Raw genomic sequence first — 19,101 nt, forward strand, 5'->3', positions numbered from 1 at the left:
CAGGACCCCCCAGCCAGACCACGCTTCTTCAACCCAAAGGCCATTCCAGGAAGTGTCTAGGCAATAATGCAGAGCGCTAGCTGGCTGCTATGACCACCCTACCTTCTCTGTTCCTGAACTCCCAGTATTGATTTTGAATCTTGACCCCTGTTCAAACCCTGGAATACCCACATGGCCCCCGATACCTGGTATTGGCCTCAGCCTGATCCCCAACCTGTCTCTAGCTCTGTCCTTTGGCCTGACTCGCTGCCTGACTATTGACACTGGTACTTACTCTGAAGCCCAGCGGTTGTGCCTGCCTACTGAGTTCCTGACACTAGTCCCACCTACCTTCACCCGGGATCCTGACAGCCTGCTTTTAAGGCCCAAGTGCCTGATGGATCACCACCTAACTCAGCCCAGGAGGCAATCAGTCATTCACCCCACTGGTGTGGGTTGTGTTTCTAATTGAGGTTCTTCCCTTTCTCTAGCAGGTGATGGTAGGGTGACCAGATAGCCAGTTTGAAAAATTGGGCCGGGGGTGGGGAGTAATAGGAGCCTATATAAGACAAAGCCCTGAATATCGGGAGTGTCCCTATAAAAATGGGATATCTGGTCACCCTAGGTGGTCACCTAGGTGGGGAAACACCATCACATTGCTCTTCTATTTTTAGTCCGTGTTTTAAAAAGCCGTAAGTTATATGCGGGTCATCTTAGTAGGTTGAGAGCTAAAGTATTTGCAATAAAAGACTTTGTTGCCCTTCTCTGCTCCTGGTTCAACATTCAATAAAGAATATACAGTATTTGTTTTTTCAGACCTTCTGCAGCCATAGGATGAAACAAGCAAATCTCTTTTTAGTGACTCATGTTCTAAATTCATGGCACTTATCCTACAAATATCAATGGACAGGACTTAAGAACGGTAGGCAGACTTTGGAATGGTTAAAATACCTAACTCCATTTTGTGACTGTCTAGCGTCTTAACGATGTTTGCTCAGAAGATACCCTCTGCCTCGTTTGAGGACATTTCCCCACTAGCGGAAGCCTCTGCTGAGGTGTTTTCCAAGTGCTGTAGTTCCATGGCTGAAGACTGCATGCAGAAGGAGGTAGGAATCCCAGAATTCTAGACAGAACAGATCTCTTAAGTCACCTAGCACAGTGGCTCTTCACTTTGTTGACCCCACAAGCCAAACAAATGGCCCCAAATGTCATGCCACAAAAGCTTGTGGGATTTGGATCAAAGGGAGAAACAATGGGAGGCATTGGAATGCTTTGAGCAATAGGTTGGGCATACTGTCGGGTCCTGAGGACTTGGGCATAGGAACTGTGGGGATGCTCAGTGGGGCTGGCAGGGGCCTGATGCTGGGTGGGGGGTTGGGAGCCTAGGGGATGGTGGGCTGCTGCTGAGGCTGTCTCCCTTCTCTTCTCCCACCTCTGCCTGCTAAGTACTCACTTCAGTGAGTGCTGCTTTGGGAGGCTGGCTCTGAAGCCTCTAGAAACACCAGGTTCCCTATCCCAGAATTAGGTTCTCTAGGCAAGTGGGAGGAGGGGAAGGTAGAGAGCTGTGTGATGACTGGGTTGGGAGGTGGAAGAGGGATAAGGTGGCAGGAGCAGCAGAAGAGGGAAGAGAGAGAGCAAGATGTGCTCCCTGAATCCTATAAACCTCAGGATTTGGCTTTTTTTCCCCTCAGTCCATGAAATAAGGGTCACACGCTGTAGACTGAGAAACACTGACTTAGTCTAGCCTCCTTGCTGGTGTAGGATTATACCACATTGTACGCTTGGTCGTGCTTTGGTGCAGTTTTGTTTAAAATGTCTCAAGTAGTTGAACTTCCACGACCACTTCCCTTAGAAAATTCTTAGGAGAAGGCCAGAGTTTGAAAGTATTTGGCTGCCCAATGGGAGTTAGGAACCTAAACACCTTTAACAATCAGGCCTGAAGTGCATAAACTTCATAAGTGCTATCATTTCATTCTTCAAAGGGGCTTGGTTTGTTTCTGCAGCTTATTCCCTCTGGGTTTCTTTTCTCTTAGGGCATGTCTACACTTACCGGTAGATTAGCACTGCAGCGAGTATCGATTTAGTGGGTCTGGTGAAGACACGCTAAATTGATGGGAGAGCACTCTCCCATCGATATGTGTACTCCACCTCCCCAAGAAGCATAAGGGAAGTCAACAGGAAACGCTCTCCTGTCGACACAGCGCGGTGTAGCCACTGTGGTAAGTGGATCTGACTACATTGACTTCAGTTACATTAGTCACGTAACTGAAGTTACGTAAGTTAGATTGATTTACCGCGGTAGTGTAGACCAGCCCTAGTTTCAGATGACTGTATTAATTATAAAGACCTCTTTGAAATGGGATCTCTAGAGAGTAGCATGAGTGATTCCATTCGATTTCCCATTTCATGTATTTATTTCTGTATTTGTAATTGAGTTTTCAAATCACCAACTAATTTATTAGTATAATAATCACTTGTGCTGCTAATTGTTTTCCCTATTTCTTTATTTTCTCTTCCTCATGGAAGAAGAAGTTAGCAGATGGATTTGATAGGTGTCCATCACACTGCTGTGGAGTATGAGTAAATACATCCATTGAAAATTCTTTTATTCGGTTTCTATATTAACTCACCCATTAGTTTCCCTCCTAGGCAGTAATTGTATCTGTGGGGGAAATGTATCAGAGGGGTAGCCGTGTTAGTCTGAATCTGTAAAAAGCAACAGAGGGTCCTGTGGCACCTTTAAGACTAACAGAAGTATTGGGAGCATAAGCTTTCGTGGGTAAGAACCTCACTTCTTCAGATGCAAGTCTTGCATCTGAAGAAGTGAGGTTCTTACCCACGAAAGCTTATGCTCCCAATACTTCTGTTAGTCTTAAAGGTGCCACAGGACCCTCTGTTACTTTTTGTTGGGGAAATGTCTTCCTAACCTCAGTCTTTAGGCTTTATGTCCTAAAGTTTGGGGATTAATATCAGTTCTACTGTTTTATCCTAAATAGTCAAATTATGGATGATATTCTTATTCAGATTAACAACAAGGAGTCCGATGGCACCTTAAAGACTAACCGATTTATTTGGGCATAAGCTTTCGTGGGTAAAAAACCTCACTTCTTCAGATGCATGGAGTGAAAGTTACAGATGCAAGCATTATATAATGAGACATGAAAAGAAGGGAGTACCTCACATTTTCAACAGTGACTAGTGATCTGGGGTATCACAATTTTGGGGTGCCCAACTTGACTCTTACGGGGGTCTCAATTTCAGAGAGTGAGTGCTCAATGCTTTCTAAAAAAAATCACCTTGATGGTATCCCATGTTGGGCACCTAAACATGGAGGCACCAGAACTCACAAGTTACTTTTGAGTATCTTGACTTCAATGTCTAATCTCTTCTAAAATCTACTCGGCTTTTACAATGATGCCTTGTGACAGTAACATCCATGTGTGCAAACAAAGTTGGCTCTGACTGATTACTGTTAAGATGATATGATAAGCATTTGAAAACTGACATGTAACCCTGAGCATTGCACCCAACCTTGCATTCGAAGTCCAATACCAAAGTTCACTAGCTGGACTTTGTGATGTTTGTGGCAGATAGAAAAAGTTAAGCCAGTTTTCCGAGGCTACAAAAGCCAAAGTCATGCCTTTTCAGTATCTCAACCATCAGGAATTGGTTCTGATATTGTAATCCTTCTACCATGTGTTTTTATTGTTTGACACATTGTCATTTTGAGACTGTTTGGGATCTCGAGTTGTTTGACAGCACAGAGGTAAATTTATCTCCAGCTTGTGCAATTCACTTAAGGTCTTATGAACTCACTTGTTTTTCTCACTCTGAACTCCAGGAACTGGATCCAAAGCCCAGGCAGTAACTGGAAATGCTGTTGTTCCAAACACAACAGACTTCTTATTAATAATAGATAAGGCACTGGAGGAATGACCACAGGGCTGGGAGTCAGGCGGTCCTGAGTAGTAATCATAGCTCTGCCACTGACTCACTGTTTGGCCTTGAGCAAATCATTTCACCTTCCAGTTTGTTTCCCCGTCTGTAAATGGGGATGATAATATTTACTCACATGCCTCCTAAGGGCTTAGTGGGAATTCAGTGGTCGGTGTCTGCACACTGCTTAGAACAAGTAAACCATTGTAAAAGTGCCAGATATCCCTATACTTCAGCCCTTAAACTCATTGCTGTTTTCTTTATAGTTATCAGAACTCACCACAAAAATCTGCACTAAACTATCATCCAAGGACGAAAAATTTTCTGATTGTTGCAAAGGAAAAAATCTCCTGAAAAACTACTTGTGCATATATTCACTGAAACCTCCTAAACCCCCTCAACTGCCGGAAATCCAAAGCCCCACAGACGAACAGCTGTGCACGAACGATGGGAGCCATCCGATGGATCTGTACGTAGGCTCATTGCCTTCCTTCCCCTAGCCCAGACAGAACAGTGGTTCTCCCTGTCAAAGCAGAGTCTTAGTTTCAGTCTAACATTTCGCAAGAGCACTGGGTTAATTGCCTTTGGTTTATGATTATTCATATCATTTGTATGTCAGCAGCATCAAGAGGTCCTCATTACAACAGGGCCCCATCATGCTTCGTGCTGCATAACCCTAATAAGAGACAGTCCCTGCCCCAAAGACCCAACAATCTAAATAGACAAGACAGATAGAGTGTGGGGGGAGAAGGAAGTATTATGATGTGAACAGAGGCACAGAGAGATTAAGCGACTAACCCAAGGACACACAGGGAGTCAGTGCCAGAGCCAGGAATACAACCCAGATCTCCTGAGTCCCAGTCCTGTGCCTTAACCGCAAGACCATCCTGCCTCTCTTCAGGAATATCACCCAGCAGTTCCCAACAGGATCAGCGTCCCATTGTGCTTGTTGCTGTACTGACACACAAAGAGGTAGATCTTCAAAGATATTTAGGCAACTGGGTATCTCTGGGGATTTGGACCAGAGTCCCTTCCCCCAAAGAGCTTACTTCCCTTGTCATTATTTTTCTTATTATTATTGTATCAGGAAATGTTAATAATGTAATACACACTGGAGAAATTGGTATTTTTGTAGTTGCAAGATCGCATCCATCTAAAGTTTGTCAGTAATGCTGGAATGAGGGATCTGTTTTCATCCTATGATGAACACACAAACTAGAGGGTACCATGTTTTTCTTCTCCTATTGCAGATTCACATTTGAGATAGCACGAAGGCAAACCAACATCCCAGAGGTGTTCCTAAGTAAGGTGTATGATGCTACACATAATCTTGTCAATGGATGCTGTACCGGTGCGGATTCCATTGCTTGTGTCTCTAGCAAGGTAACAAGTGTCATATTTTTCTCTCACATTCACATGCCCTCTGACTTGCTCTTAAATTTCTCCTTCTCCTAAAATCTTTCCCAAACTTACACAGAGCTTGTATGCGCCAGCCACAGCTAGCGGATCAGTACAATGCATTGTCACCGACAAGGAGATTATTTGATTATAGAAATATTCCTTTCTTTCTGCACTGCAGAGGCCACAGCTGAGAGGGGAGATATTAAAATTCCTAAAAAAGGCCAATGAGATATGTGGAGAATATAATTACCTGACGTTCCTTGAATTCAAACAGAGGTAAGAATTAAATTCTACACATTCCTGATCCTCTACTACTCTTCTACTTCCACCATTTGCTCCTAAACCTTCTCCTCCATTCTTGACCAATAGGGCATTGCCTACAATATGTCCTGAATATTCCTACGCCTTTTTAAACAACTTCATTTCAGCTGTGTCTTTGCCCCTTCTAAGTTCACTTTCTACAGATGTTCTAGTGACCAAGTTCACAGGCACGAGTGTTTTGGGAAACACAGAAATGTGACATGCGTCTGACGAAGTGGGTATTCACCCACGAAAGCTTATGCTCCAATACATCTGTTAGTCTTAAAGGTGCCACTGGACTCTGTTGCTTTTTACAGATCCAGACCAACACGGCTACCCCTCTGATAGAAATGTGAAGTGAATAATGGAGGATATTCACAGAAAGCAGATATATTTGGACCAGAAACCTCACTGAGAATTATGCTCCTCAAATCACAGCATAGAAAAAGCCCATGTGACCTGTGTTCAGTCAAAAGTGCTCGGAATTAAGGGATGTGTAAATTAGCTGTGTCTCAGAGGTGATTTCTCTTGAAAGGGGACAAGGCAATGACTTCTTCTGCCCGCTTTAGTTTTAAGGCAGGGCTGCTAGTAGCTGAGGTTGATGGTGGGTGCAATGAATCAGGCCCACTGAGTGCTGTTCTGTGCTCCTTAGAATCAGTGAGCGTTTTACCATTGATGTATTTGTACATGAATTCAACAGATCAGTGTCATTTTTTGTGCTTATTCTGTCACTAAAGTGTCCTTTAAAATCTGACCTGTTGCCCCCACATTGCAGACTAAAAGAAAAGTTCAGCAAGACTATGCCTGATGCAACCCCAGCCTCCCTTACAGAGCTGGTGGAGCGGAGAGCCAATATCGCCTCCACGTGCTGTATTATGAATGCACCTCCAGTGTACTGTAGCTTGAAGGTAAAGTGCCCTCTCTTTCTCTGCTCTCTTCAGCGATGTTCAGTGGATGTTTATTTGGTTGTCATCTGTCATGTGACTCCTCCTGCAGCTGCTACGACTCTGCATTTGGGGTCAAATCCTGCAAATCATCACACAGCCCAAATAGCCATCTTTTGTATGATGAGGCCACGAAGGAGAGAATCTCCCCTGCCCCTAAGGTCATGGAGTCCCTACGCTTCCATAGCTTCCTTGCTGATTCCATCTCTGCTCTGGAAGGCCAGTGACCATTGGATGTAGGTACCAGTGGGTTCTCTGGCCCTGCATCCTCTCCTTCCCAGACCTACCCCATCTCTTCCTGAGAGTTCCTGCAGAACTAGCACCCCTGAATGGCACCTCCAAAGTCCTTCCCAGGATACTACCTCCACCCTTAGGACAAAAGCCACACTCCTCCTGGACCACCAAGCAGGGTGTACCCAGGAGGAGAAGCTCCCTTATCCTTTGACTGGGTGCACCACGCACTGCCCCTATGCTGCCCATACTCCCCCTCACCCCATGCCCACCGGAGAGTAGTACTACAGCATTAGCATGGGCATGATGGGAGCTATGCTTAGCCTCCATACAGGGACCCAAGAGAAAGAACACTCCTGGTGTCCTCTCCCTGCATTGTGGATTTGTTTAGCTGGGCACAGTCTAGCCTGCTTTTCAGGATACCCACTGAATGTCTGATTTCAGGACAAGAGCAAGGCTTGGGCGAGTTTGGGTGGAGGAACTGCTCCAGCAATATCTGATAATAACAAGGGGTGATGTTATCCTCTAGGTGGCACTTATGGCTGGTGTCCAGACAGCACCCAGCAGTGATCACCTGGTGATTAAGACCTCTTGACTCAACTGCTAAACTTAATGCTTCTTACTTTCCTGGCAAATAGCCGGTAGCTCTACAAATAAGCCATCTTTATCAATGACCTGGAAGAAAACATAAAATCATCACTGATAAAGTTTGCACATGACCAAAAAATTTGGGGGAGTGGTAAATAATGAAGAGGACAGGTCACTGATTCCGAACTATCTGCTTGATAAACTGGTCACAAGCAAACAATATGCATTTTAATATGGCTAAATGTAAATGTGTACGTCTGGGAACAAAGAATGTAGGTCATGCTTAAAGGATGCTTGACTCTATTCTGGGAAGCAGTGACTCTGGAAAAGATTTGAGGGTCACGGTGGACAATCTGCTGAACATGAGCTCCCAGTGTGATGCTGTGGCCAAAAGAGCTAATGTCTACTGAGATGTGTAAACAGGGGAATCTCGAGGTAGGAGTGGAGAGGTTATTTGACCTGTGTGTGGCACCGGTGTGATCTCTGCTGGAATACTGAGTTCAGTTCTGGTGCCCACAATTCAAAAAGATGTTAATAAATTGAAGAGGGTTCAAAGAAAAGTCACAAGAATGCATCCGACGAAGTGGGCATTCACCCACGAAAGCTTATGCTCCAATACATCTGTTAGTCTTAAAGGTGCCCCAGGACTCTCTGTTGCTTTTTACAGATCCAGACTAACACGGCTACCCCTCTGAAGAATGATTAAGTGATTAGAAAACCTGCCTTATAGTGATAGACTCAAGGAACTCAATCTATTTAACTTAACAAAGAGATAGTTAAGGGGTGACTTGATTATAGTCTATAAGTACCTCCCTGGGGAACAAATAGTTAATGGACTCTTCAATCTAGCAGAGAAAGGTATAACATGAACCAATGGCTGGAAGCGGACACTAACAAATTCAGACTGGTAATAAGGTGTAAATTTGTAGTGGTGAGAGTAATTAACCATTGTAATAATCTACCTAGAGTCATAGAGGATTCTCCATCACTGACCATTTTAAAATCAAAGCAGAATGTTTTTCTAAAAGATCTGCTCTAGGAATTATTTTGGGGGAATTCTCTGGCCTTCGTTATTCAGTAGGTCAATCTAGATGATCCCAATGGTCCCTTCTGGCCTTAGACTCTATGAATATATGTGACTGCATTATGTTTCTCCTAGTTTTGGAAGGAATTGAGTATGCCAGTTCTTGGCTCAAAGCTTGACAATTTTACTGTCACAAATATAGGGGCAAAGCTCGAGCCCAACATTCTGGTTTTGTTGCCTTTTAATGAGAGATTGCCTGAGTAAAAACACCTGGATTTGGCCCATATCAAGTCAAACATAAGCAGACAGATATTATTTAAGATCTTGTTCATCACACATACTCTGTAAGGCCCCGATTCTGAAACTGGCGCCATACCGGGAGATCCCTGAGCCCACATGGCACCTCACTGAAGTCCCGGGGGCTCCACACAGATGAAGGGGGTATGCTCACCCATAAAAGTTGCAGGATCAAGGCCAGAGGTTGGGAGCAGTGAGTGGTCAGAGTCTTGCCTTAGCATGGTTAGGAGACAGCTCAGAGAATGTCTTCCATCTGCCCAAATACACCCCCAGCAAAGCTTGGTTAATCTCTTGACCTCTTGCATCCAGAAGCACCAGAGTAGCAAGCTAATTTGGGAACTCTATTTATTGATTGATTGATTGATTGATTGCCAACTGACAGAATTCTAGCTGGTGATAATCTGTCCACCTTCATCACAGCTTTAAGTGACTGCACAATAGGCAAACATTATATATTCCTTCAGTTTAGCCCATTGTTCCTGTTGAGTTCATTGTGAGGTCTTGGAGGATAAACTACGACAGCCCAGTCAGTTGAGCGGTTTATAAAGTCCTTTTGGTTGATCATTTTTCCATGTGTGTATCCTCATGGCCCTCTCCTGGAGTTCTCCTTCCTGTGATCACTTTCGCATGTCTTTGATTTAGTAGGAAGTTGCCAACCAATTTCCCTTCTATTCCCTAATTCATACTGCTAAAAAATTACTTTTTCTGTCTCTTTTTGTTTTATGGCTTTTTTTTTTTTTTTTGTCTTCTTGGCAACCATTTAAAATTGTCTGGGTATTGATGAGTATCCAGTCCGACAGGAGGACTTCCACAGTCCTTTCACGTAGGAGCTGAAATTCAGCACTGGATTGTCACTTCTTCCCCATACACATGAAACACAGGCCTAAGTTACTCTCCATTGGTTGGCGGTGTGTGTGTTTTTTTAATAGGATGCCTTTCCCTGGTACGTCTGACTTGTAAAATCATATAGACCCAAACGCTGTAGCTAGCTAAAAGAGCAATTTTTAGGAGCTTTAAAATATACAATTGTTATGAGCAAGAGAATGGGCTTTATTTTAGGGTCTAGTGTGTGGTTGGGTCTGTTTCTGTTATATAGTAGTGTTTCTAAATCTCCCTGCATTCTCAGAGAGTACTTTGGTTTTCCTGACAGCTTTTTCCCTTATTACTTTTTTGGCCAAACTATGGCCTCGTAAGTAACGACTACTTATCTGCCCTGAGCACAGGGCACCCAATAGCTGTGCTGTCCTGTGAGCACACCAGGCAGTGAATTGTGATGGAGAGTCACAATTCATTTCCTGGTTCCCTCCTTTGGCTCAGGTGGAAAGGGGCCGGGGTGGACAGGGAAGTAATCTGTGAGTGATCAATGCCAATAGTAAATTATTTCCCTTCTGCATCTGCTGAGCTGCTCCGGTTGGGCAGATTCAAGGGTCTCCCTGCTCACCTGCTTAGGAAGGGAGGTAGCAAAGCTGTTCTCCTCACTGTACTGTGACCCAGACAGCCTGTGCAGTTGTTGTGTAAGGGGATGCCTTACCACCTAATCCAATCACTGGTGAGGTCTCCATGTCCCCTTGTGTTTGAACCAGTGTTCTGCGAAGCGTCATTAGCTGAGTTAGATTGTAAACACTTGGGTGCTTGGATCTCCTCTCTTCTGTGTTTGTGTAGCTCTGTTGCACTTTTCTGATGCTCTATAACAATAGAAGCGTGCTCAGAATAAACGATTCTCCTCATTGTCAGTCAGTCTGTTTTGTGTAGGATTTCCTGTTAAGAATACACAGTATTAAAATCACTTTGAATAAATATAAGCATTTCTTCTAATAGCTATAACCATCCGTCCTCTTTGTTACATGCTCTGTAGGTGGATAATTGCCTCGGATGCATTTATGCTTCCCCAGTGAGCATGGGATGCAAACTAACACTGTGGTTCATTTTCTGCTAGTAGAGCCTCACAGTGAGGGACAGAGACAGGTTCTATGTTTCTCTTTCCAAAACAGTCTGTCAAAAGCCACAAGTGGAGCTGATCAGTATTTGCTGGAAAGGTATTATTATTTCCAATTTACAGATGGGGAACTGCAAAACAGAAAGATGAAACTAGCTTACCCAAGGGCACACAAGAAGTAGACCCTGGATTTCCTGAGCGCCAAGCCAGTTCCTTAACCACAAGGCCTACCTTCTTCCAGTACTAGAATAGAAGGTCACTAGTCAGGCAGATCATCCATTTTGTTCATAGACCATGATATTGCCCAATCAAGAGGGCCAGTACCTCACATAGGCACCGCTTACTTCCCTCAAAATAGAGCTTAATGGGAGTTAAGTGACACATAGGCCTGGCGCTGGGCTCTACAGAGGAGTGAATTTCATCCAGAGTCTACTATCAAATTCCATCACAACCAAGAGTCTGGCTTGGTCCACACTGGGGCGGGGGATTGATCTAGGAAACACAACTTCAGCTATGAGAATAGCGTGGCTGAAGTCAACGTTTCCTAGATAGAACTAAGTTTACTTACCGCGGGTCCACGTGGCGCAGGCAAGCTCCCCCGTCGGCAGCGCTTCCTCCGGTCAGCGAGCAAGAGTTCCGCAGTCGACGGGGGAGCGCTTCTGGGATCGATTTATCGCGTACAGATGAGATGCGATAAATCGATCCCAGAAGATCGATCTCTACCCGCCGAATCAGGCGGGTAGTGTGGACCTAGCCTCTCCTTCCAACAGTCCTTTATTGCTTTTTAAATAGGCTACAGAATAATAATGGAATCTTTTGCCTCATTTTCAGATTAACACTGAAGTTGGACACACATGTGACCACAATTCCTGCACGTTGATCTAGCTGTGGAAATGCAAACAAAAAAAAAACCTCCCTAGGTAGGTGTCAAATCCGACATGGACTTTGTATGCAGGCAGTTTATAGTGCATGATTTAATTGGTAAATGCTCTGTGGGACAAGGACAGGACTACTGAAGACTGAAACTGCGCGCTGCTATTTGTCAGGTCTTTACACAGATTGGGAGAATTAGAGAGCACAGTAAATGAATTGCTTGCCTTGGAATGGTGTTTAGTGCAATTAGTGTGATTTTTTAAAATCCGCTTTTAGGCTTAGTCATTATAGTTTGAGATTTAAAAATGTATGAACATTGAGTACACATTATGTGGTTTAGTATGTATCACTAAGGAATAAGCCCTGTCCCATCCCCCACCAACACTGAAGGCCCCTGGCAGCTAAACTCGAGGACTTGGGTTGAGCCAGGGGAGTGTGATTTGGAGTGGGAGCTTAATCCTGCCTCTCCTTCAGCGCTGGTGAACCGCACTGGTGAACCACAATACATTCGCCCAGGGCACCTGGGAGTCGGGGAAGGACAGTCACAACAGAGCACTGCAGAAGCTAACTAGAGTTATAACTTGTGTGCTGCACATAACTCAAATCCTGTCCATACACAACGTTCTTCCACAATTCGTTGGGAGAGAATTCATAGAGTGGCTCAGCTTACTGCAAGTGCTAAGAAGCATGGGATGTGCCCTAGAAGTCTTCGTACCTCATGTCAATGAATACAGTGCCACCCTGGATGCAGCAACTCAAGTATTATTTCAGTGTGGCCATTCTCACTCAAGCTAGGAAAACTCAAGACCAGTAACTGAAGTGTACGTAACTTAAGTGAAGTCTGCCATGAAGACATAGCGAGGGTAATGCTAAAGAGGAAACTGATGTATGGGGTCAGATCCTCAAGCTGGTGTAAATCACTGTAGCACCATATAATTCAATAGGGTTCTACCAATTTACATCAGCTGAGGAATAACCATCGTTGTTGTTCTGTCACAATCCTGACTTGAATCAAGATCTTTCCTGTCTTCACCAAATATATTTCTTCACAGGACTGTATTATTTTTAAGACTTAACATTTATGTTCTGAAAGGGACATAACATAAACAATGTGCTTGGGTCATATTGTTCCTTGTATAAACACAAAAAAACCAATTCTGATATTTTTTTTTTCTTTTGATCATTTTGCTGACAGAATGCAGAGTTTGCCAGGAAGCATTTTGAGTCAAGAGTCATCCAATCAATTGACTGGTTGAGTTACTTAGAACGTAATAATAATTCTTTCCACCTCAGTCTATGTGATTGCATGTTGGAGAAAAACAACTGTTATTCTTTGTTCCAGTCACTATTTTACTTGAGATCGGCCCAAACTTAACCCCTGCTCCTAACGCACCCATACTTTGGGGAAGTTTGTATCCTAATCCAAACATCATGGCTCAGCTCAATGTCTGCCTTATAATTATTTTGATCATTTGTTTAGTTTGACTGATAAGCTAACAGTGGAAAAAAACAACAGCAGAAAGAATTTCTAGCCTGCTTTGATCCTGGTTTAGAAGCTAGACTTAATCCGGATTTAAAAGCAATGATTCCGTGTTTAGCACCTTTACTGATCTTTACTAGTGTTTGTTCAATCTTTCATCCAGAGGTTTCAAAGCCTTTGTAACCAAAGAGGAGGAGAAGGAGGTGTATAATTTTTACCAAAGGGGATAGAGAGGGTAAGTGACTGGCCCAAGGTTGCAGAGCAGAACAGCGGGGAATAGAACCTAACTTTCTCTATGAGGGTGACAGTTTTTGAAATGAGAGGTAAACATGCCACACTCTCCATTGTTAATAAATCAATTCTCAAAATTGGCAGCTGACGTTTCAGGCTGGGATTCTCAAAGCTGCCAATGGGAGTTAGGCACCCAAATCCCAGTAAATTTCAGGAGGAGTTGCATGTCTAACTTCCACTGATCCCTTTGACTATTTCTCCCCTTCATGCAATGTTTCATGGGCCTTTTACAGAACTAAGCAACGTATATTTGATACATGGAAATCCTTTTTACACTTTACCCAGCAAACTGTACCAGCAAGTTCCTTTCAGCCCTACAACACTGCAGTCCAGGTTACGTGAGAGAAACAGAACACTTAATGAATTCCTTTGGATTACTCATTTCTGTAAACATCATAGAATCATAGAATCATAGAATATCAGAGTTGGAAGGGACCTCAAGAGGTCATCTAGTCCAACCCCCTGCTCAAAGCAGGACCAATTCCCAGCTAAATCATCCCAGCCAGGGCTTTGTCAAGCCGGGCCTTAAAAACCTCCAAGGAAGGAGACTCCACCACCTCCCTAGGTAACGCATTCCAGTGTTTCACCACCCTCCTAGTGAAATAGTTTTTCCTGATATCCAACCTGGACCTCCCCCACTGCAACTTGAGACCATTGCTCCTTGTTCTGTCATCTGCCACCACTGAGAACAGCCGAGCTCCATCCTCTTTGGAACCCCCCTTCAGGTAGTTGAAGGCTGCTATCAAATCCCCCCTCATTCTTCTCTTCTGGAGACTAAACAATCCCAGTTCTCTCAGCCTCTCCTCATAAGTCATGTGCTCCAGACCCCTAATCATTTTTGTTGCCCTCCGCTGGACTCTTTCCAATTTTTCCACATCCTTCTTGTAGTGTGGGGACCAAAACTGGACACAGTATTCCAGATGAGGCCTCACCAATGTCGAATAAAGGGGAACGATCACGTTCCTCGATCTGCTGGCAATGCCCCTACTTATACAGCCCAAAATGCCGTTAGCCTTCTTGGCAACAAGAGCACACTGTTGACTCATATCCAGCTTCTCGTCCACTGTGACCCCTAGGTCCTTTTCAGCAGAACTGCTACCTAGCCATTCGGTCCCTAGTCTGTAGCAGTGCATGGGATTCTTCCGTCCTAAGTGCAAGACTCTGCACTTGTCCTTGTTGAACCTCATCAGGTTTTTTTCTGCCCAATCCTCTAATTTGTCTAGGTCCCTCTGTATCCGATCCCTACCCTCTAGTGTATCTACCACGCCTCCTAGTTTAGTGTCATCTGCAAACTTGCTGAGAGTGCAGTCCACACCATCCTCCAGATCATTAATAAAGATATTAAACAAAACCGGCCCCAGGACCGACCCTTGGGGCACTCCACTTGAAACCGGCTGCCAACTAGACATGGAGCCATTGATCACTACCCGTTGAGCCCGACGATCTAGCCAGCTTTCTATCCACCTTACAGTCCATTCATCCAGCCCATACTTCTTTAACTTGGTGGCAAGAATACTGTGGGAGACCGTATCAAAAGCTTTGCTAAAGTCAAGAAATAACACATCCACTGCTTTCCCCTCATCCACAGAGCCAGTTATCTCATCATAGAAGGCAATTAGGTTAGTCAGGCACGACTTCCCCTTCGTGAATCCATGCTGACTGTTCCTGATCACTTTCCTCTCCTCTAAATGTTTCATAATTGATTCCTTGAGGACCTGCTCCATGATTTTTCCAGGGACTGAGGTGAGGCTGACTGGCCTGTAGTTCCCCGGATCCTCCTTCTTCCCTTTTTTAAAGATGGGCACTACATTAGCCTTTTTCCAGTCATCTGGGACCTCCCCCAATCGCCATGAGTTTTCAAAAATAATGGCTAATGGCTCTGCAATCTCACCCGCCAACTCTTTTAGCACCCTCGGATGCAGCGCATCCGGCCCCATGGACTTGTGCACGTCCAGTTTTTCTAAATAGTCCCGAACCACTTCTTTCTCCACAGAGGGTTGGTCACCTTCTCCCCATGCTGTACTGCCCAGTGCAGCAATCTGGGAGCTGACCTTGTGCGTGAAGACAGAGGCAAAAAAATCATTGAGTACATTAGCTTTTTCCACATCCTCTGTCACTAGGTTGCCTCCCTCATTCAGTAAGGGGCCCACACTTTCCTTGATTTTCTTCTTGTTGCTAACATACCTGAAGAAACCCTTCTTGTTACTCTTAACATCTCTTGCTAACTGCAACTCCAAGTGTGATTTGGCCTTCCTGATTTCACTCCTGCACGCCTGAGCAATATTTTTATACTCCTCCCTGGTCATTTGTCCAATCTTCCACTTCTTGTAAGCTTCTTTTTTGCATTTAAGATCAGCAAGGATTTCACTGTTTAGCCAAGCTGGTCGCCTGCCATATTTACTATTCTTTCTACACATCGGGATGGTTTGTTCCTGCAACCTCAATAAGGATTCTTTAAAATACAGCCAGCTCTCCTGGACCCCTTTGCCCTTCATGTTGTTTTCCCAGGGGATCCTGCCCATCTGTTCCCTGAGGGAGTCAAAGTCTGCTTTTCTGAAGTCCAGGGTCCGTATTCTGCTGCTCTCCTTTCTTCCTTGTGTCAGGATCCTGAACTCGACCATCTCATGGTCACTGCCTCCCAGGTTCCCATCCACTTTTGCTTCCCCTACTAGTTCTTCCCTGTTTGTGAGCAGCAGGTCAAGAAAAGCTTTGCCCCTAGTTGGTTCCTCCAGCACTTGCACCAGGAAATTGTCCCCTACACTTTCCAAAAATTTCCTGGATTGCCTGTGCACCGCTGTATTGCTCTCCCAGCAGATATCAGGGTGATTAAAGTCTCCCATGAGAACCAGGGCCTGTGATCTAGCAATTTCTGCTAGTTGCCAGAAGAAAGCCTCGTCCACCTCATCCCCCTGGTCTGGTGGTCTATAGCAGACTCCAACCACGACATCACCCTTGTTGCTCCCACTTCTCAACTTTATCCAGAGACTCTCAGGTTTTTCTGCAGTATCATACCGGAGCTCTGAGCAGTCATACTCCTCTCTTACATACAACGCAACTCCCCCACCTTTTCTGCCCTGCCTGTCCTTCCTGAACAGTTTATATCCATCCATGACAGTACTCCAGTCATGTGAGTTATCCCACCAAGTCTCTGTTATTCCAATCACATCATAGTTCCTTGACTGTGCCAGGACTTCCAGTTCTCCCTGCTTGTTTCCCAGGCTTCTTGCATTTGTGTATAGGCACTTAAGATAACTCAATGATCGTCCCTCTTTCTCAGCATGAGACAGGAGTCCTCCCCTCTTGCGCTCTCCTGCTTGTGCTTCCTCCCAGGATCCCATTTCCCCACTTACTTCAGGGCTTTGGTCTCCTTCCCCCGGTGAACCTAGTTTAAAGCCCTCCTCACTAGGTTAGCCAGCCTGCTGGCGAAGATGCTCTTCCCTCTCTTCGTTAGGTGGAGCCCATCTCTGCCTAGCACTCCTTCTTCTTGGAACACCATCCCATGGTCGAAGAATCCAAAGCCTTCTCTCCGACACCACCTGCGTAGCCATTCGTTGACTTCCACGATTCGACGGTCTCTACCCCGGCCTTTTCCTTGCACAGGGAGGATGGACGAGAACACCACTTGCGCCTCAAACTCCTTTATCCTTCTTCCCAGAGCCACGTAGTCTGCAGTGATCCGCTCAAGGTCATTCTTGGCAGTATCATTGGTGCCCACGTGGAGAAGCAGGAAGGGGTAGCGATCCGAGGGCTTGATGAGTCTCGGCAGTCTCTCCGTCACATCGTGTATCCTAGCTCCTGGCAAGCAGCAGACCTCTCGGTTTTCCCGGTCAGGGCGGCAGATAGATGACTCAGTCCCCCTGAGGAGGGAGTCCCCGACCACCACCACCCTCCTCCTCCTCTTGGGAGTGGTGGTCGTGGAACCCCCATCCCTAGGACAGTGCATCTTTTGCCTTCCAATCGGTGGAGTCTCCTTCTGCTCCCTTCCCTCAGATGGGCCATCTAGTCCACTCTCCGCATTAGCACCTGTAGAGAGAACATGGAAACGATTCCTCACCTGTATCTCCATTGCTGGTGCATGGACGCTCCTCTTTCTTCTTCTGGAGGTCACATGCTGCCAAACCTCCTCACAATCCTTCTGTCCCTGCTCCGCCTGCTCTGAATCTTCAGAACATTGTGGCCGTAGAAGCATCTCCTGACGTCTGTCCAGGAAATCTTCATTTTCCCTTATGCAACGCAGAGTCGATACTTGTTTCTCCAGCCCTCGAACCTTCTCCTCCAGTATGGAGACCAGCTTGCACTTTGTACAGACAAAGTCGCTTCTGTCCTGCGGAAGAAAGACAAACATGGCACAACCTGTGCAGGTTACAACAGCTGATCGCTCACCTTCCATATCACCGTCCTCTTAGGAGCTTCCTCAACTGTTGCAGGAACTACTCGGAGAAACCTGCAGATGAAAGCCTCAGTGCGCTCTCCCTAGGCGAACTCCCGCTGTTAGCCTCTGCTGTTCGCCGCTCAGCTGGTTCGCTGCTGACTGCATAACCTTTGGTAATTGTTTCACCTTTGTAGGCACAAAGTGAAAACAGCAATTAAAAGGAAGAATGATCCTCCATTCATGGTGATGCATGAAGACCTCTGCTTTTCCTGAGTCACAAGAACTAAGAGCTTGAATCAATCTCACGGCTTCTTATCTATTACTACAGCAATGTGACCAGTGTATATTGCACCCTCAATAAAGGCTTCATGAGCACCTCCTTGCAGGTGATCAGGTTAACACAGGGGCATGTTTAAATGGAAAATCCATACTTGCAAACACTGAGGCTAGGTCTACGCTACCCGCCTGAATCGGCGGGTAGAAATCGATCTCTCGGGGATCGAATTATCGCGTCTCGTTGGGACGCGACAATCGATCCTCGAATCGACGCTCTTACTCCACCAGCGGAGGTGGGAGTAAGCACCGTCGACGGGGAGCTGTGGAGGTCGATTTTGCCGCCGTCCTCACAGCGGGGTAAGTCGGCTCCAATAGGTCGAATTCAGCTATGCTATTCGCGTAGCTGAATTTGCGTATCTTAAATCGACCCCCCCGTAGTGAAGACTTGCCCTGAGATGAAGTCTCTTTTCAGTTAGATTGGACCAGATCCCCACTGCTATACAGCAGATCCCTGACTTCAGTGGAGCTACCCCCATTTATATCAGCTGATGATCTGACCCAACTGAGGACAGAAGTTCTCTTTCCAGTTTCTATTCCAGCTTCCACCAGAACTTTTGTCATGGAAAACCATTTTTTATTTTAACAACTCAAGGGAAAACAGAGCGTGTGACGGGGCAGCTGCCACTCACTTTCTGGCAAAGGGTTAATAGCAACCCTTGAAGTGGTGGCACAGAACCCAGCCAATCAGAGGCTTAGAAGCCACCAATCAGGGCCAGGCTGGGCCCTATAAGAAGGGCTGCAGGACAGAGAGGAGCTCAGTCTCTCCCTGGAGCTTGAGGGAGAAGTACCTGGGACAGAGCAGTGCTGGGCAGGGTCAGGGGAGCAAGCAGAGCTCCAGCCTGGCTGGCTCACAGACTGCAGCCTTGATACAGGGGCCGAGTAGTGCTGGGGCTATGGGGAAGTGGCCCACAGAAAGCAGGTAGTGGCAGAGGGGAAGGAGAGGCAGTGAGCGGCTGCCAGCTATAGGGTTCCTGGGTCGGGGCCCAGAGTCGCGGGTGGGCCTGGGCCCCCCTCCCCTTTGCCCCATTGGCTGCTGAAGGAAGTGGCCAGCCAAAGGACTGCAGTTTGCCCCTGAGCGAGGGGCTGGACTAGGGGTTGCAGTTTTCCACTGTG

At 45.7% G+C, this 19,101-nt stretch overlaps 1 protein-coding gene across 1 annotated transcript in view; it reads left to right on the top strand.

The window, feature by feature from the left end:
* Nucleotides 1-18,027, top strand: part of GC (GC vitamin D binding protein) — a 47,763-nt gene extending 29,736 nt beyond the window's left edge. The window contains exons 7-13 of the mRNA XM_034772564.1: nucleotides 956-1,085; nucleotides 4,182-4,384; nucleotides 5,166-5,298; nucleotides 5,495-5,592; nucleotides 6,392-6,524; nucleotides 11,468-11,556; nucleotides 17,847-18,027. Coding sequence (XP_034628455.1) covers nucleotides 956-1,085; nucleotides 4,182-4,384; nucleotides 5,166-5,298; nucleotides 5,495-5,592; nucleotides 6,392-6,524; nucleotides 11,468-11,521 — 751 coding nt within the window. The 3' untranslated portion in view covers nucleotides 11,522-11,556; nucleotides 17,847-18,027. The remainder of the gene's footprint in view (nucleotides 1-955; nucleotides 1,086-4,181; nucleotides 4,385-5,165; nucleotides 5,299-5,494; nucleotides 5,593-6,391; nucleotides 6,525-11,467; nucleotides 11,557-17,846) is intronic.
* Nucleotides 18,028-19,101: the final 1,074 nt, after the last annotated feature.

This window comes from Trachemys scripta, chromosome 5 (genome assembly GCF_013100865.1).
Source record: "Trachemys scripta elegans isolate TJP31775 chromosome 5, CAS_Tse_1.0, whole genome shotgun sequence".
Taxonomy (NCBI): domain Eukaryota; kingdom Metazoa; phylum Chordata; order Testudines; family Emydidae; genus Trachemys; species Trachemys scripta.